Source organism: Pleurodeles waltl, chromosome 2_1, assembly GCF_031143425.1.
Source record: "Pleurodeles waltl isolate 20211129_DDA chromosome 2_1, aPleWal1.hap1.20221129, whole genome shotgun sequence".
In the NCBI taxonomy this organism is placed as follows: Eukaryota; Metazoa; Chordata; class Amphibia; order Caudata; family Salamandridae; genus Pleurodeles; species Pleurodeles waltl.
In genome coordinates, this window is record NC_090438.1 from 125523853 (window position 1) to 125541567 (window position 17715).

General features: G+C 40.4%; 1 protein-coding gene across 1 annotated transcript in view; it reads right to left on the reverse strand.

Moving 5' to 3' along the window:
- NXT2 (nuclear transport factor 2 like export factor 2) overlaps positions 1-16463 on the reverse strand; it is a 37511-nt gene extending 21048 nt beyond the window's left edge. The window contains exon 1 of the mRNA XM_069211523.1: positions 16327-16463. Within this exon, the coding sequence (XP_069067624.1) occupies positions 16327-16338 (12 nt within the window). The 5' untranslated portion in view covers positions 16339-16463. The remainder of the gene's footprint in view (positions 1-16326) is intronic.
- Positions 16464-17715: the final 1252 nt, after the last annotated feature.

The window sequence follows — 17715 nt, forward strand, 5'->3', positions numbered from 1 at the left end:
TCTGATGTCAAAGTGAAAGGATTTGTGTGGCAATCTTGCAGGATACTGGGGGCATGAAAGGGATTTTTTATAGCACACAACATTTGAACTAACTTTGCAAGAATTCCCCAATATATCAGAATTTGGAAAGCACAAATGAAGCACACACTATTCTGAAGTGTATTGGAAACAAATACTTTAATATGATCAAAACAAATCAATACCTTAGGTGATGCCATTTCCACGCTATCGTTTGGGCGCTGTATAGTTTTATTAGTAAATCTGTATGTCTTTGCAAATGTAATGGTGATTTCAAATGAAAATGTGTTGTCGGTAATGGCAGTGTGCTACCACATCATGCCTACTTCACTCCAACCTTCTTGACTCTGCACCATTCCAATGCAACTGCACTCTGCTCCACTGCACTCCTCTACTATGCAACACTCCACTATGCTTCTCTATACCGATCTACTTTACTCTGTACCACTCTGTGCTAATGCATTCTACGTCACTGTACTCTATTTTATGTCACTGCACTCTACAACACTGTACTCTCTGCCATTGAACTCTACGCCAGTCTACTTTGCTTCACTGTGCATCACTCCACTCTGCCACTCTACAACTGAATTCTATGCACTGCTCTAATCTATGACAGAGCATTGAAGCCACTGAAGCCTATGCTGCTGCACTCTACACAACTACACCCCGCAACACTCTATGCCAATGCACTCTATGCCACTTCACTATGCACTTCTACATTCTATGCCACTGTAGCATACGACATTGCACTCTACAGCACTATATTCTACTGTGCACTGCTCTATGCCACCGCAATCTGCTCCACTCTACGGAGCTGCATTCTCCTCTGCACCACCACACTCTGACACTCAAATCTATGCCACTGCATTCTACACAGCTGAATTATATGCTGCTGCACTCTACGCAGCTTGACTAATCCAATACACTCTACACCAGTCCACTCTATGCTCAGTCACTCAATTGCCACTCCAATACATGACACAGTGTCACTCCACTCTACTTTTCGCTATTCCAATCTGACACTCCACACAACTCTTCTCTATGCCACTAACTAGTACCCATGCTGAAACTGCAGCCGTACTGGTGTAAAACATGGCTAAAACACACCGGAAAAGCTAACAGCTCTTGCTTCATTGGTGAGATCCACTGGCTTTGCAATTCTTGTTTAGTTTCACTGGGTTCTTAAATGCCCTGGCAACTGTAGCCAAACGTGCTCCAACTTCTTTAATCCTCAAGGAAGCAATTCCAGTAAATAGTCTGAAATTAGCTTAAGCTACAGTTCCAAGCTCTCATTTTAAACATACAAACCAAATAGACACCCAATTACATTTCCAAGTGCTGGTAACACTGAAAATCCCTTACCTAAACGAACGTGGTCTGCAGATATGTACAATGAACATTATCTAGTTCTGTGTTCAAATGTTGGATCGTTTTAAAATTTAAATATTCACCTTACTTACAGATTTGTAGCTACAAACTGTAGTTTAAGGAGAGATAAAAGGCTATATTTAACTGGTCTGTTTATAGCAATTCTTTTTATGCATCAGCATAAAACAGAGCCAAGAATATCATTCAAAACTGGAGACAGAAACTTTGACGATAACTCCCAATCAGATTTTTAAAGCTTCATGGCAACACAATTGGGTCCAAGAGTTGCAGACGATTTTGCTCCTGTGGGAAAGAGCCATAATGGCCCATTGCCCATACTAAGCGATAGCAGGGTTAGCAGTGGTCACCCCTGGCAAACACATGAGAGAAATAGGGAAAAGTTCCAGGGATTAGAGAACTGCAGGAGCAACAGTGTAGCCAGGTTGATTTTTCTGCACTATGGCAAAATCAAAAGATCTACTTGGACAAAGATGTTGGATCTATTAAGTTCTCCAATTGCTGGATAACGTTTTTCTCAAGCAGTTTAGGAATCAAAGAAAAGGCAGCCTTGTAGGGTTATTTTCCTGAATGTCTAAGGGTTCAAGAAGCATTGCTGATTGTACATGCCACCAGCCGACTTTGCCCTCAGTACCAGGCACAGGCTCAAATGGCAATTCTTTGAGTGATACTCAGGTGTCCACAATACAGAAATAGGAGCTAGTCCAAACGTAAAATCTATTCCATGAATAGGAAACAGAACCTTCCAGGATTGCCAGAATCAAGACACTCTGGAGTAACATTTGGATTGGCAGTCAAAAATAGGACACCTCTTACGGAGGCAGCTTTGAACTAATGGAGAGCTTTAGAATGGATTTTGTTTGTATCCATGTATTTCTCCTACCATTTAGCTTCCAAACTCCTACTCTGTTTTGTCTTCAGCTCTGCAGGGTCATGGTTCTGTATGCGAATGAATGCAGGATTTTTGTAATGGTCCCAAAGTGTTCTGTGCTCCTGCCCGATCACTGGGCATCACTCAAAGGTTTGTGTATAAATGTCAATTATTAAAAGTAACAAGTCGATTTAGATAGGAGTTATTACTTCTTTTTTTTTGGAACTTTCAATGCTAGCTTCTCGTGGGCATTACCTGTGGTAGACAGCAGGACACAGAAATGAGCATGTCAGTATGACCAGGCCAGGACACGACAATAGAAGATAATGCTCAACAGAAATTGTACACAGTTAGAAGACAATGTCTATTGCAAGACATGTTCTGCCACTCATCTGTATGCAGAAGTCACACAATCATATTTTGAACCAGTCATTAAAGCTAGCATCACAACCTGCCGAACTGCCGCCCAGGGTTGCTACACAAAACTGGATGTTTCTCCCATTTAAAATAGCCCTTTACCCCCCCCTCCCCACAATCACACGGATTTGGACAACCCGTACAATCCAGCCTCCCCGTCTTTGTCACCAACTGACTGACACTAATTAGGGTGCATTTGCTCAATTCTTGGTTTGGCTGGTTTAAAACACAGCCAGTTATTCTGCACCCACCTGTGAATATGGGAGTAGCCTTGTGAAAGTCAGACCGACACTTTGGGGCATATTCTAGTTTTAGGAAGAGCAGGGTGCTATCAGCAAACATATAATACCCAATAATGTAGAGGCCCAGGCTTTGGTTTAGGGGGAGAAGGTTTTAAAGGTTAAATAGAGTTTTAGGAAGAGTGGAACCTTGAGGTGCACCACAATGGACGTTATGTATACTTGAATAGAAAGGGCTAAATTCAACTTGATGAGTGCATTTTTTGTGGTATGTCGTCAAACCAAGTGAGAGCTGTATCACCTTTGGGCGCTGAAGAAGAGTAACCAGGCGCATCTAGTGGTCAATGTGTTGAATGCAACCAATATCCGTGCACACAAGAGACATGATCATGGGGTAGATGGGATGCCCACCTATATTTTGTAGACCAGTTTGATGTTTCATAAGGAAAATGACTAAGAAGGTCACTGAGATGCCAAGTTGTGTAATAACAGTTGAGAGGCAACAGTTTCAAGTACTGTGGACACACATGGGAGACCAGCGACAGGTCAATCATTTTTAAAACTGGTTGGGTCTCATGTTGGTTTCTTGAAGTTAGGAGTTACAATGGGAGGCTTGAAGGACTGCAGGGTAACACCACTGGCCAATGAGCTGTTTATACGGTGGGTATTGATTAGTACCCAACCTGGACGACCTTTGCATTAGCAATTTCCAAGGGCAATGTAGAATTCATGAAGGATTATGCAGAGATTAGTTTCTGTGACAGCTGCAAACTCTTAAGGTGCAGCCACCTGAGAGGTGGATACTCTCAGGTGATTGAGCTCTCTGTGGTGTATCCAAAAACATCTGTGACTCTAGATTTTAAAGGAGAGGCATTTGTTAGTTAAGAACAGCATAAGTTGTTACAGAAGTCAGATGATAGGATCAGATTAGTTTTGCAGGTAGTATTAGAAACCCGATCCTCATAGATGCAGAAGAGCCCCTCGGAGGGGTTGAAAGAGCTGAGTCTTGAAATAGTTGGAGGTCTAAATCATGCAACAAATGTAAAAACATGATGGTGTCTTTACATTTTTTTTTTTAAGTATTTAACATGCAGAACCATAAAAAATACAAAAAATGAGGCTACATAAACAAAATTCAAAAAAATACTTGCCTAGGATCACACAACTTAGTCAAGTGGCAAAGCCAGAATTGGTCCCACGAATTCTGGTTTCACGTTATGCAATATACCCACCCTCTTTAGCTCTTTTTAACACCAAATGTTTATACTTTGTTTTTACATTCTATGCCCATTATGGTAGACTGTGGAGGCAGGCAGAAGCCACATCAAAGCTGGTCTTCTGTTGGGCTCGATGGTCCAACCTCGAGCTGAGCCAGAGCCGGACCTTTGGTTTGAGCCTGGCATTAACCCATAGGCCGCTTGCCTACATCTAAATTCGTAGTAGTTTTTTTTTTTTGCTTTTGTGCAGACAGGCAATGTGATTGGATAAGCCACCATCTCCTTAATGCTCTTCTGGTCCTTTTCCACTGACGCAGGCAATTAGTGAACCAGGTACCTGGTTTTGCGGGACAGAGGTTCTTAAATGAGGAAGTGGCCCAATGCCTCAGTCAATTTTGATCTCAGATGATTTTGACTATCTTCAGGTTATTGATTAGGGAGATGGGGGAAATCTGTGAAGGCTCTGAGTGCCTGATTAAGGAACTCAGACTTTGATTTGTTCAGATTGTGCTATGGTGTGGTGGGGGGAGGGTTTAGACCAAATCCGGGGCAGGACTTAATCTTAGGAGTTGCAAGGTACTGAGGTGAATCTAGTTAAGAAACGGTCCAACCAAGATACCTGGAGAATGTCAAGTATATGGAGATCAGTAGCTGTGAAAAACAAATCAACATAAAGACCACCATTTGTTTGAATCCAAGGGTATCCATGTAAATGATTAAACTCTGGCAGTAACTGACTTGTTGTATAGTACTCAATCATCCAATAAGACATGGTCTGCGCTATACAAATTCTAAAACACAACCGAGTATATGACTTTTTATTTCTCATTTAAGTAATGGGCTCATGTTGGCCAAGGACAGCCACAGAGTATAAGGGCACACACTTGAGGGCTCATCTATACAATTAAATCCCAGTCACCAAAACATGTAAGAGTTCAAAACAAGGCTAGCAGTTAATCAAACAGAACATTATTGAATGAACCACATCCCACCCAAGAGGTTGCTAACCAGCCACCAAAATATTGAAATGCATTACTGGAACCTAATTTGACAATTACAAGGCATCTCTAGAGTGGATGTGTAACTAAATACAGAATGCAAGGCAAAGAACAGATCAATGAAACTTACATGCACGCCGCTCACAAACCCATCCTTGCCTTCATCTCAATGTTATACATGGTCTGCTGGCACCATGGTATCAAGAAGACAGTATGATGAGCATGTTGACCAGTCAATCGGGCACTGAACAGTCCAAAAAGGACTTGAGTTGAGGTGAGGCAGTGATTTTTTGTGAGGAAAATACTCTAATTGGTAGACCGCTGATAAGACACATTAAATGCTTGACTTCAGATAAGACTTATTCACGCAAAGACTAAGGTATCTGCAGCCAATAAACAGGGAGAAAACATCACAATAAAAGCAAATTCAAAGATTGGGTACTTTAAGAAATAAGCAGAGTCCGCATAAACTCTATAACAGAACTACAAAAACACCACATGCTCAGTGTTTAAAAACATGGTAGGGACTTCAGGCCTCAAACAAGCTATAAATAAATGTTACCAGACGTGTACGTCTTAGGACCTGAAGAACCTTCTTGACCAAACTGTAATGCGCTTGACCATAAATTGGCCTCAAACTGTGTGATTGTAGGCCAATATTTTATTTAGAGTCAACTTTTACTTCATTATCAAATATGGGACCACCTTCAAATATGTAAGTTTAGAATATCTGATGTACAAAAAACCTCATTTAATAGACTAAACTTTTGCTCCATCTATATTCAAAATATATCTCACATATAGGGTGCACATGACCCCTGTCTGGGTTCTTGGTTCACTAATAGCATTGTCATCAGGGTAGGTATGCTTCTCAGTTCATGTTTCAAAACTCTCCCTTTTTATAAATATATTCCTAAAGCATGATGTGATAGTGCACTGTGAGTTACAGACAGCACATTATCATTGAAAGAGCCAGTTTTACTGATAAAACTGGATAGCATACAACGTGGAAATCGTTTTTCAGAAAATATTTATCATTTCCACACCATCAAGTAAAGTGCTCCGATTTGTTTTGATTCTATTATAATCTTTGTTTTCATGTCACTTCAGAATGAAAGAAAGTGATTTCCAACTACTGAAATATATTTTGAAGTATTTGTACTGTTCATTTATAAGCTATTTAAATGCATATTGGAAAAAACTGACGTCTTATATCCTTTCATTACACACAGCATAACTGCCAGACGGTTCACTTTACCTTCTCGGACTGCAAAGTTAGAGGATTTTTTAAACAGATTTCCAGGATAAAATGAGCAGAAATTTGTAAGACATAAGCTGACAAGACTTAAAGACTTAAAGGCATCTTTATTGTTCATTCTCTTTCTGAATGAAGAATGAACAGAACATTTGTTCTTTGTCAGCTGGAGTCTCTTCCTAGACCAGGAGCCTCTTAAAATAGCCCCTTCTAATAAAATCTGTCTCGCTGTTGCAAGCAGACTTATACATTTCTCGTGGCCTGGACTTTAACAAGAAAGTCCACTTGAATATCCACATTAAAACCACCCTTATGTGCAACGATACAAACTGGTCAAAAACTCCAATCGTCAAATACCAGTGATGTGACATTTGTGGTGAGAAGCTTTGGCTAAAATGTTGGATTTGTCTCAAAAGAAGCATGATTAACACAGAAGCTGGCATTAAGGAGAACAGTAAACAAACTATAGCAAACTCCTTTAGAGAAACAACATTTGCACAGGAATGCAAAACTGTGTCACGTACTGGGTACCCAATGATGCTCAAGTAATGTACCCTTGAACAAATAATAGTTTTTAGAAATTAACATTTACTGTGGTACTTTTCAATCAGACATGATAAAAGCACGCATACTGTCACTATGTAGGAAAAGCACACACAACTACAGAACTAGGAAAGGGACTTACGAAGTGTTAGCAAACCTGTAATCAGTCGCAAACTGATTACCATTGCAAAAACATCATTTTTGAATGTATGAAAAACATTTTGACAGCTGATCTAGTAGCGATGCGAATTAATAATAGGTATTCTTGCGACAAATAGTAACTCGCAAATAAGGAATTGTTATTTAAAAATCACTATCTTATGCTGAACACTGTCGCAAACAGTTGCTAAAACATCAGTTTGCACACAGTTATCACCTGCTTAGAGTTGGTGGTAATTGTGTGTGTAAACTTTAAAAACAGCCCCAGAATGAGTGGCTTGACATGTAAGAATGCATACCTTGGCTGGGCTGCAGAGAAGGAGATGACATGAGAGGACTTTCAGAATCAGAATTACTCCACTTGCACAACTATAGGAAGAATATATGCACAGTAGAAGCTAAGTAACACTATAATCTTGGAACTTAGAGCTGAAGTAAAGCCACAGCTTGAGTGTAACACCTTGCGCAATAATTCCATCCCAACCCATGTTCAGATTTTATCAAGTCTGCACCTTCTAGCCTCTGGTAGCTACCAAGGTATCATTGCTGCAGCGGCGGAGTGTCACGATGTGTCCTTTCTCGCTTTTTTCATGTATTCGGGGGTGAGTAAGACGTGCAAAATTGCTGATCATTATTTCTTCCACAAAGTGTCATAGATAAGTATTTTAATGCATTAACTTTAAAGATGCTTTATTAATTTCAAACCATAATATATCTATTTTCAAGTGAGGTAATGTAGTAAGAACACTAGAAAATCTCGGTTTCACGTTTGTATGTTAAACATAAAAACATGCTCGATTTGCCAATGAAATTAAACAAACGTTTACAATAATGTATGGTTCGAACTTGCCTCGAGCAAATGTTTTGCACCTACATTCTTCCCAGCCCTACCGCGACTCCTGCTTCAATGCAGATTAATTTTGTCTGTGGCTAAAATGTTGCTGAGACTGGACTGATCCTTGCTTTCCCCAACTCCAACTTGTGTTCCAGTTGTAATGTGGGTAGTTAGCATTGTTTCTATTGCATTATTCACTTGAATGAGCCCCCTAGCCACATTTGTGCTGTAGTGACCCATTTCCACTTGTAAACTTGCAGTGCGGTGTGATATGGTGTTTGTGGCTAGTGCAAGACAATTGATTGTGCAAGTTAAGTCACCAATATGGGATGAGTTATGCAGCTTCCTACGTCTTTGATGTGTGTTCCAACTATGTATTTCTTGCCATCATGTCTTGAATACATCAGTCAAGTTTTCAGATTTTTCATTCTTGCAGATCTGGTTTTCTGCAAGAGTACTAGGAACACTTTTTAGTCCCTTTGTCATGTTTTTTGTCTAGTATTATCAGTTTCTGACTAAACAATTGTATTTGCTTTTGTTGCAGGCACTGAATCTTCAGCATAGAGGTTTCCAATTCTCCAAATATTTGAAGATTTTCTGCAGTACGTTCATTTGCAACACTTTGCTAGTTGTGTGTGTGAAGCACGAGTGCAAATTCTGAATCTTCCCCACAAAATTGTCTTGGCCCCGCTAGTCTCCTGTGTTACATTCAGTGTGATGTGCTCACCTACTGTGCCTGTCCACTACATAACACCAGGACTCACATTTACAGCACGTGTTGGACTGTACTGGTGGCCACTGCCTTTAGATTCATCTACATGCATGTTTACATGTTCATGGCACTCCCCTTCAGGAAGGTCACATCCTTGAGCACGGATATCAGTTTCAAACTGAATTAACAACTGCTTTGTGATTTATACTTAACTGTAATTTGTATTTGTTATGTTTTCAATAAATATATTTAGAATGCCATTTCCTGTATTTGTAACTACACCTCTCATAATGCACTTTGAAAGTACATAGAAAACTACTATTGTACATTTTATTATGAACACTATAGCTATTGAGACTTACTAAATGCTTAATGGTTGTCTAAAGGTATATGTGTCTCACTTAAACGTGTTCTAAACCATGTTTAGCTTTACAATGCAATATTGAACTTACTTGCGAGGTTCCTGGATCATCTGAGGTGTCATATTGTACCAATACACCGACAGAGTCTAGCTCCAGTGTTGTTTGCACCAGTTCCTCAACTGTGGTTGGTGGGAAGGTTCTCCTCCAGTTCCTCCAGCCGCGCTTAGGTGGCTTACCACCTTCTCCTTGCTATATGATCTGAAATCATATCATCTCTTGCATACCTCCCCTATAGATCTCTGGGTCACTCCCACAGAGTTAATTTTTTCCTTCGTTGTATTCCATGTTTTTTTCCCCTCAGGTTCAGGCATTGTCAGGGATGACTTGCTAAAAAGTGTTTCAAATCCCAAACTCTTCTGTTAGGATTTCTAGTTCCTTTTTTTAGAACTTCGATTTCCTTTTTCTTTCCCCACCCCCAGCATCCTGGTCACTGTCCTTTCTCGACTTTTTGTGGTTCACACAGGGCGTATGGGAAACAAAGTGATTTCACCTGGATCCTGTTAGGAGTCTTCAGCAACAATATTATTCAGTTTTAAACACCACACTAATTCCTGGTTCTGATGTCAATGCCAAATGTGATGTATGCTATTTGTGATCCGATTCGCTACTTAAAGAATCCCAAATTCCGATTTCATAAAACAATTAACCGAATAAATACAGATTAGATAAATTTTATGCACACTCATGACAAATAGGGATTAGCAAATTGCGACTTGCAACCAATTGCAATTTTGTAATCGCTATTCATTAGCTTTGTGCATCTAGCCCTAATTTCTTTCAATGTTTGATCAAAATGGGTAGAATCCATTATTCCTTATTTTGATGGCGTTCACGTGAGATGGAGTTCCTAGGGAGACAATGGGGGAATATAGCTGGACTCATCCTCCTTGGAAGGCAGACAGAATCTTGGTGGAGGTGGCAGAGTCTTAAATTCCAAGAGATGTAGAGGATGTGTAGCTTGAGCCTCATTCTTTTGTAACCTTGCCCTTTTTTATGCCACGTGCAGTTAAACCTGGGCAAACGTTTGAGAGTACTGCCAGATTACCCACTTATACACACTCCTGAGCAGAACATCTGCTTACAGACGATAAACAGTGAGACCAGAAGTATTGCGCTACTGCAAAAATGCAGATCCTGTGAATATAGTTTTCAGTGCACATTAGGAATCATGTCAAACACTATGGGCCACATTACGACCCTGGTGGTCTATTGACCGGTCGCGGTCTGACCACCACCAAAGCGGTGGTCTGACCGCCAGATTATAACCGCGGGGTCGTGCCGCAACTGGACCGCCATGTAAAGGCTGGTGGAGATGGGGTGTAGGTTGCCCCTGCACTGTCCATACTCTTGGCATGGGCAGAGCAGGAGCCTTCCGTGCCAGCCCCATTGCAAAGTTCAATGTCTGCAAGGCAGACAGTGAACTTTGCAACGGGTGCTAGTGCACACTACAACATTGCCGCCGGCTCCACAATGCTGTAGGCTGTTTCCCACTGGGCCATGGGGAAACTCGTAATGGGGCCTACGGGAAGGCACCCCACTGGCGGCAACCTGCTCGTCGAGACTTTGGCGGATGGTGTAAACCGTCCGCCAAAGTCATAATGACCCCCTATATCTCACCCTTTGAAAACAGAACGTTGATTATACGTTTCTTTGCCTTGTAATAAGCAATTCAGCGACCACCAACTTGTGAAGGTCTTCAAATTGATACACCCAAGTGACATACCTCCACAGACTGGACTGCAACTCTCAGTCAGTGCTTATAAAGTAGTTAAGACAAAAACAGAGGAGATGCCAAAAGCTCAAGTCCTACTTCTGTAGTAAAACTTACATATGCCTCCTTAGAAAGGAGGAAGCAGAAAGTGAATTCAGCTTTGCGGCTTGATTAGAAGGCTCCATCAAAGAGATGTAATAATACTCAAAGCCCGCATCAAGCCAATGTTGAAATGAAGTCCAAATGAAAATTTGATCTGCTGGAGGATTCATTCCCATGTTGTCATGATGACCTCTTGGACCAGAGTAGGTTACTCCATTTGTAGCTTCATTTTATATTTTAGTTTATACAATATTTTAGCTGCATCACTTTCAGCAATAACATTTTACACACGTTCCTTGAATGGTCTTTTTCTAGGAATATGCTGCACAAACCGCGTGTTAAGTTAGACTTTCTTGACGTGTAAATCAGAACATTTTCCAGAATACTGCACATAATATCCTGGTTCTTGTGTTGCCCCATTCAGGAGAAAACTTAACATCCAGACATAGCATTACATCAGAAGGGTGCTTCCAGGGCAGCATGGGTTTATTATCTAAGTGATGCACTGACCAGAAAGGTGCAGAGGGGCCATTCCAGCTGGGACCATCCTGGGAGTAATGCTGTATCCAACATGCAGCTTTGCTGAGGCTAATGTTCAATCTTCCTGAGACGACTACCATCCACACCGCAGGCTGACTCTTGACACTATCCAAAGATATGGGGATGTGGCTAATCCCTTACATCGGGCCACGCAAAAGGCTACACCCGCTATCCTCTCAGTATAGACTCAAGGTTAGGTAGGAACCTCTAAAGACTCATTTACCATGGCTGGCTTATTCATTGTCTTTACCATGTTGATAATGCTGGTTATTTTGCTTTGCTACGTGTGCCTAATTATCCCAGCTCATTCTCTCAAGGCAAGATTAAAATTGTTTCAATAAATATACTGAAAAACTTCTCATATCGCTTATGTTTTCGCCTGTCAGCGTCATGTTCAAATTGCCGTAATCACCTTACACTCTGGAAGGTTTAAGGGTTCGGGTGAGGCACTGTGAACTAGTCAGGAATTAGGCTGACAGTTGCTGATTGTATAGACAGACTTTGCTTCCCCCCCCCCCCACCCCAACAACATTCTGATGGTCAGTTGTCTTAATAGCAGTCCTAGTATCTCAGTAGGAACCGTATAACAATGTAGCAGACCTCAAACTTTGTTAACGGAACTTAACTCTGAGGCTGTACTCATTAGTTCTTCTAACTGTTCATGAAGACATATGTCCTCATTCCGAGTGCTGAATATGAAAATTCTGAGCGATGCAGTAAAACTGCATTCCTTATGCCCACACACTTCGTCAGGAAAAACCTCCTGAAATGTGGGAATCAGGCGCAAGAGTAGTGATTCTCGTATTAATTTCCCATTTCTCAGGAAAGGTTCACCCTTTAATTTGAAATACTATGATATTATGCACAACTTAAACTGAAGTCCTAAGACCATGATTACAGAGACGCCACAAGCCTGCTTTGAGGCATACTTTCATTCAAGATTTGTGCCTGAAGCAGGATTATAAATCAAACACATACTGGGTACAAAGCAAAAGTTGGTGCCTGTAATTTGAGGCAGGTAAAATTTTTAATTACGCTTTAAAAAATGTGATTCCAGTATACGCAAACCTAGTCGGGATGCACGAAATGAGCTCAATTCAAACAAACTGAGCTCATCTCCAAATCCGAGGAACGTGGAAGTGTGTGGAGTTTAAAGGGTACGTGATGGACAAGGAGTGATGAAAATCTGAATCATGGGCAAATTGGACACCTGCTAATTACCACATTCTTTGGTAGAGGTAATTAGTAAGCACATAGTTTTCACCAGCGGTCAGCATTGGCATTGTAGTCAGTCTAAATGTAACCTCCTGATAGGGTAAAGAAACCACAACATGAGTGCTATCCTAAATGGCAAGCAGTATTGAATTTGGATAGTGGATTGTGACTTTGATTCTAATGAACAAATGTCTCTCTGTGCATCAGGTATAAAATGAGCCACAAATGAGAAATGTATTTGATGTACAGGCATGACATGCCTCTGGCCCGCTTTACTCATTATAAATTCTTTATTAAAAAAATGATTTTCAGTACAAAACAGTCACCATCCAAGATATCAAGCTATTTGCACAAGACAAAAGGAATACACTATTGCCATTTTATTAAACTTTGCCGGTTTCCCTCCATCTTGTAAAAAGACCACTTTGAGAATCAAAAGTAACCATTTGATACACGTCCATAAACTAAACAAACATACATTTTGTGGGTTTTGCTTCTGTTGTAATCATCTGACTGATCAATTTTGCACTCCAATCCAGCATATGTGAATTATTTTTCAAATATTCTGCCTATTGACCTCCCACTTTTTTCATGTATCCTTTTGAGCCCATGCAAAGAAAATGCACACTGCCAGATCCATCACGCTTTCAGCTCTGTAAATGATGTGCCTCTTTCACATGCACCAAAATAGCTTGTTTTCTAGGTGTAGATTATATAAGTTTGTGAATCAGACGAGCGAAAGCAGAAGAGTTTGCAGAGTGAAGGCCCTGTCTTATAAGATTTGTCATAAAATAACATATTACTATTTCACAAACTGTCAGTTCAGCAGTCATTCCTTTCTGAACTCATTCCTCAGAAGTTGCGAACTATATATATATATATATATATTTTTTTTTAATCTGACGCATTGGCAAAGCCAAATGTTCATGTATTTCTTTAAAAAGTGACTGTCAACATATTGGCTTTCCCAATGATATTTTTTGGAAGGGTAAAGTAAAACAACTAAAATGGTCACTAGTGTGTCACGATGGATGTGTGTTTGCTGGCAAAATAGCTCGAAGGAGGAGTGGGTTTTTCGCGAATATATATAGAAAGACAAGGACATACCAGTCCTGATACACAAGCTGGTTTGCTATTGTATAAAGCCACCACCCACGGTACCAGCCAGCTGAAAAAGGCTGTCCAAAAGCCTTTTTCTGTATTTGTCTTTACATGTGTCTGTGTGGATGCATAGTGTAATGACAATCAATTGCTCTTACCTGGGAGAACCCTATAAAAGTTCAGAGGTGTGGAATTCCTATAGCCAGATGCCAAGGACATACTGTTTGGGGTCAAGGACAACAAGTTTTAATGTTTATTCTGTCCTTGGGACAAACCCTTTGGCTGCCAGTTTATAGGGAAGGGAACTGTGTACAACTGAGGTAAATTTGTGTCTGAATGTTAATATTGTTCAAACTTGCATTTGTGGTTCATTAATGCAAAGCCTTTGTTATTAGGGTGAGTGCTCTAAATAAATGTTGGAAGCTCACACTGCTCTGTTGAGTAGATAAAGTAAAAAAATGTGAATAAACATTTTAAAAGTTTAACAATATGAGGCTATGTATAATGCTCCCAAATAGCTCTCTGATTAGATGCAAATGTTTGCAGAAGCTTGCAACCAAGGTTGATGATTCTTTATTTTCAAAATAAAACGTTCAGAAAAAAATCCAAGTAGGAAAAAATGTTTTGCAAAATTACTGTGAAGTTTTAGGTACTATCTCTTTGAAGCAACATTTAGTAAAATGCCTTAATGCATGCTAGTATTTCCAAAAAAATATTCACAATGGAAAAATCAGTGCAACCAGTTTCAACAAGATTACGCGAAACATAAAAATAAACAAGCATTAGCAAAGCCAACCGATCTGACATAGATGGTCAGTTTGCTGGTTTTGTCAATGCGCGTCTTGTTTTGACATGGGTTTTGTAAAACGCTATTGTTGTGAGAGCTGCCAGGCCATCACCATTGTAACAAACATTGGCAAGAAGCAAAAAAAAAATTGTTGGTCTCTAAAAGCACACATTGCCACAGTAGTTATGGTACTGAATAAACCCACTTTGTGTTAATATGCTCCTTGTGGAAGAGAAGAAGGGGGGCACTCACAGTAAATGTCATTAGTGGAATGGTAGCTAGAGAGAGAAATAGAATTTTAATAAATACAAAAGGTCTTGGTTGACACCAGACCTAATTAGGGGCCTAATTCTTAAAGTCACAAAAGTGAACCAATTTGCATTAGTGCAGATATATGGCTTTCGTGAATTCACAAGACTTTACAGAAGTAGACCCGGAAATCGTACTCCTAGAAAATATTATTGAATTGTATTTTAGCACGACCAAATATGCATGTGTAGTTTTGCTCATGCAAACTCTATTTAGCATTTAAAGTTCATGGTCCATCCAAACACTTTTTTCTCAACCCTTGAAGGAATTCCACTTCTGCCTTTGGCAGGAGTACATTTTCAACCTTCCTCGGTATGAGAAAATATTAGAAAAGCGCTGGTGAAAATCTTTAAACATTCAAGTTAGTAGGTTTGCACAGATTCAAAGGCATTCCAAACCTGGAACTATTGCTTACAGCTTCCTCCAGGCCTAGTATGTAGATCTGTGGAAAGGTGGCAAAATAAGGAAATCGCTAGTATTCAAGCCCTACTATAGTATTAGACTTGGCATAATTGGAGAGGCTATTATCAGCGCTCTTATATATTGAGATTGCTGCTATAATCAGTCTCCCAAATAGAAGGTACCAAAGGGACAAGTAGATTTATGAAGCCACCTGTCCCATGGACAAGCAGATATTTTATTAAATTCCACACCCGATTAAAAGTTAAATAAAAAAAAAACACACACAATTATAAACTCTTACTGTTTGAGTTAAGCCGTTGGGGTGTCTTTTGTAGAAAGTAATACGAAAATGTCCAGCTTACAAAAGAATTGCCAATGTAAATCTTCGACTGAGCATACCAGCTACAGAGCACCACTAAACTATCCCCTGCCCACCTCAGACTGGCGGTCGATTTCTTGGTTATAAGTGGCTCTACATCCTAGGATTACTTCTAGCTTCGCTCAACCAACTAAAAGTTGCTATAATACCACAAAGCAAAACATGCACCGTCAACGTAGACGATCAAACACGCCATTCAAACACTAAGTAGCTTAAATTGTCTTCCTATTTAATGCAAAGGTCAAATTTAAAACAAGATGCTTAGTCTACAAAGCCTGCCTAACACGACTGCAACTAAGAGTGAACTAGGCCGTTACATGAAAATCCTGGAAGGGAAATAGATACCCTTCTGGTATTCGTTAAATCGGTCACCAAGTTCAGATTCGAAACTCTGGGGCCACATCCACAAGCCAAAACACGCTGCCATCCCTCGCGCACTAAAACGTAAACAAAACGGAACCATATAGAAACGAAAGAAACATGGAACAAAACGAGGGCCACACTAAACAATCCACTGCGACTCCCCCCACCAGAACACACACAATCTACGCTGCAGAGATGCCACATCCGCAGGGTCTAAGAAAAGTGGGACCGTAATTGAAGAAAATTACGATCCGGGGCTCCAAGTATAGCAACGAATGGCCTCGGGACAATGTGAAATAAGTAAGCCGCTGCAGCCACACTCTACCGACCCCACACAATACTTACTACGGAGGCCATGAGAGCGGTACCGCGCACCCAGACACAGCAGCCGCGCTCGGAGGATCACCAAGCAGCGGGCTCCGAAGAGCACGTCACTCCAGAGAAAGGAAAAACGGACTTCGACATCGTAGGAACAGGTGGTTGTACTGAAACAGAGCACTGCACGAGAGAACACCACTACAAGTTATTCACAGAAGCACATATTATTTCGAAATTACTCTAGCGAATTAGATAATAATAGAAACGAAGGTCGAATTATTTACCAGTGAAAATAAATATATTTTTAGACATAATTAATTAGATAATTTATTAGAAACTATTTTAATATGGTTATTTATAACATTTACTACTGAAATGAAAATCAGTCCAAATTCAGCACAATATTTCAAGAGTTTAAGTGAAAATCAAAGGCCGCACAAAATTCAAGATGGCAGTTCCACTGCTGACAGTCGATTTCGAACCTTGAGTTGGCGGTTTCCGGGTTTCTCTAGTAGTGCGCCTGCGCATTGTAATATGAGGGAAACAGTCGCCGAATTAACTCGTTGATTTTTCCGCCTGATTTTTGACGCTGGAAGTCAGGAAACAATCTTGGCGCCACTGGCTGACGCGTAATATTAGCAGTCTCTGATGCAAACATAGGGAACACCCCATAGACGCTTGCTCTGGTTGTTAAGAGCGAGCTCCCAAAGGTCATCCCAAACACACTCGGCTAAGGAATGCCTAAACAGTTCTGCAAACCTGGTAAAAAAGAGCGACTGTAGTATGGAACACTGAGGAACACTAAAGAAATCCTTGGTAGACGAGGTTGAGTCGTTTCTCAAGAAAAGGTTTATTAAAGATCCACGGCAGGCATATACACGACTGAACTGGATGACGGTCAATCAGCAACTCCCCAACAGCCAGGATTCCAGCACCTCAGAAGGAAGGTTCTACTAACATAACAGTGTGAAACTAACTAATTTAAATAACAATAAGCAAGTGGAGAATGAACCAGATAAAAACAAATAAGCATTGTTACTACAACTAAATGAGACACAAATTAAGTAGCGGCAACAACAAGTAAAACTTAGATACATATGCTACATCATCTTCCTCCTCCCCAAAACAAAAGAAAACAAAAACTTAGATACATATGCTCAAAAATACATACACTAATATAAACAATAATCATTGTATTTCGAAGGAAGTTTAACAATCCTATGACTGCGTGTACCCGATAAAGCTGGGTCAAACGACGAGGAAAGTTCCGGATGATATGGAATGCTTGCTTGACCTCTGGAATTACTTTGCGTGAGGTTGAACATTTTGTCTTCACCATTGGTAGATCCGTCGATAAATGTGGCACCAGAACTGACCTCCTCACGTCCGGCATAGACCTGTTTGAAAATGTCAGCT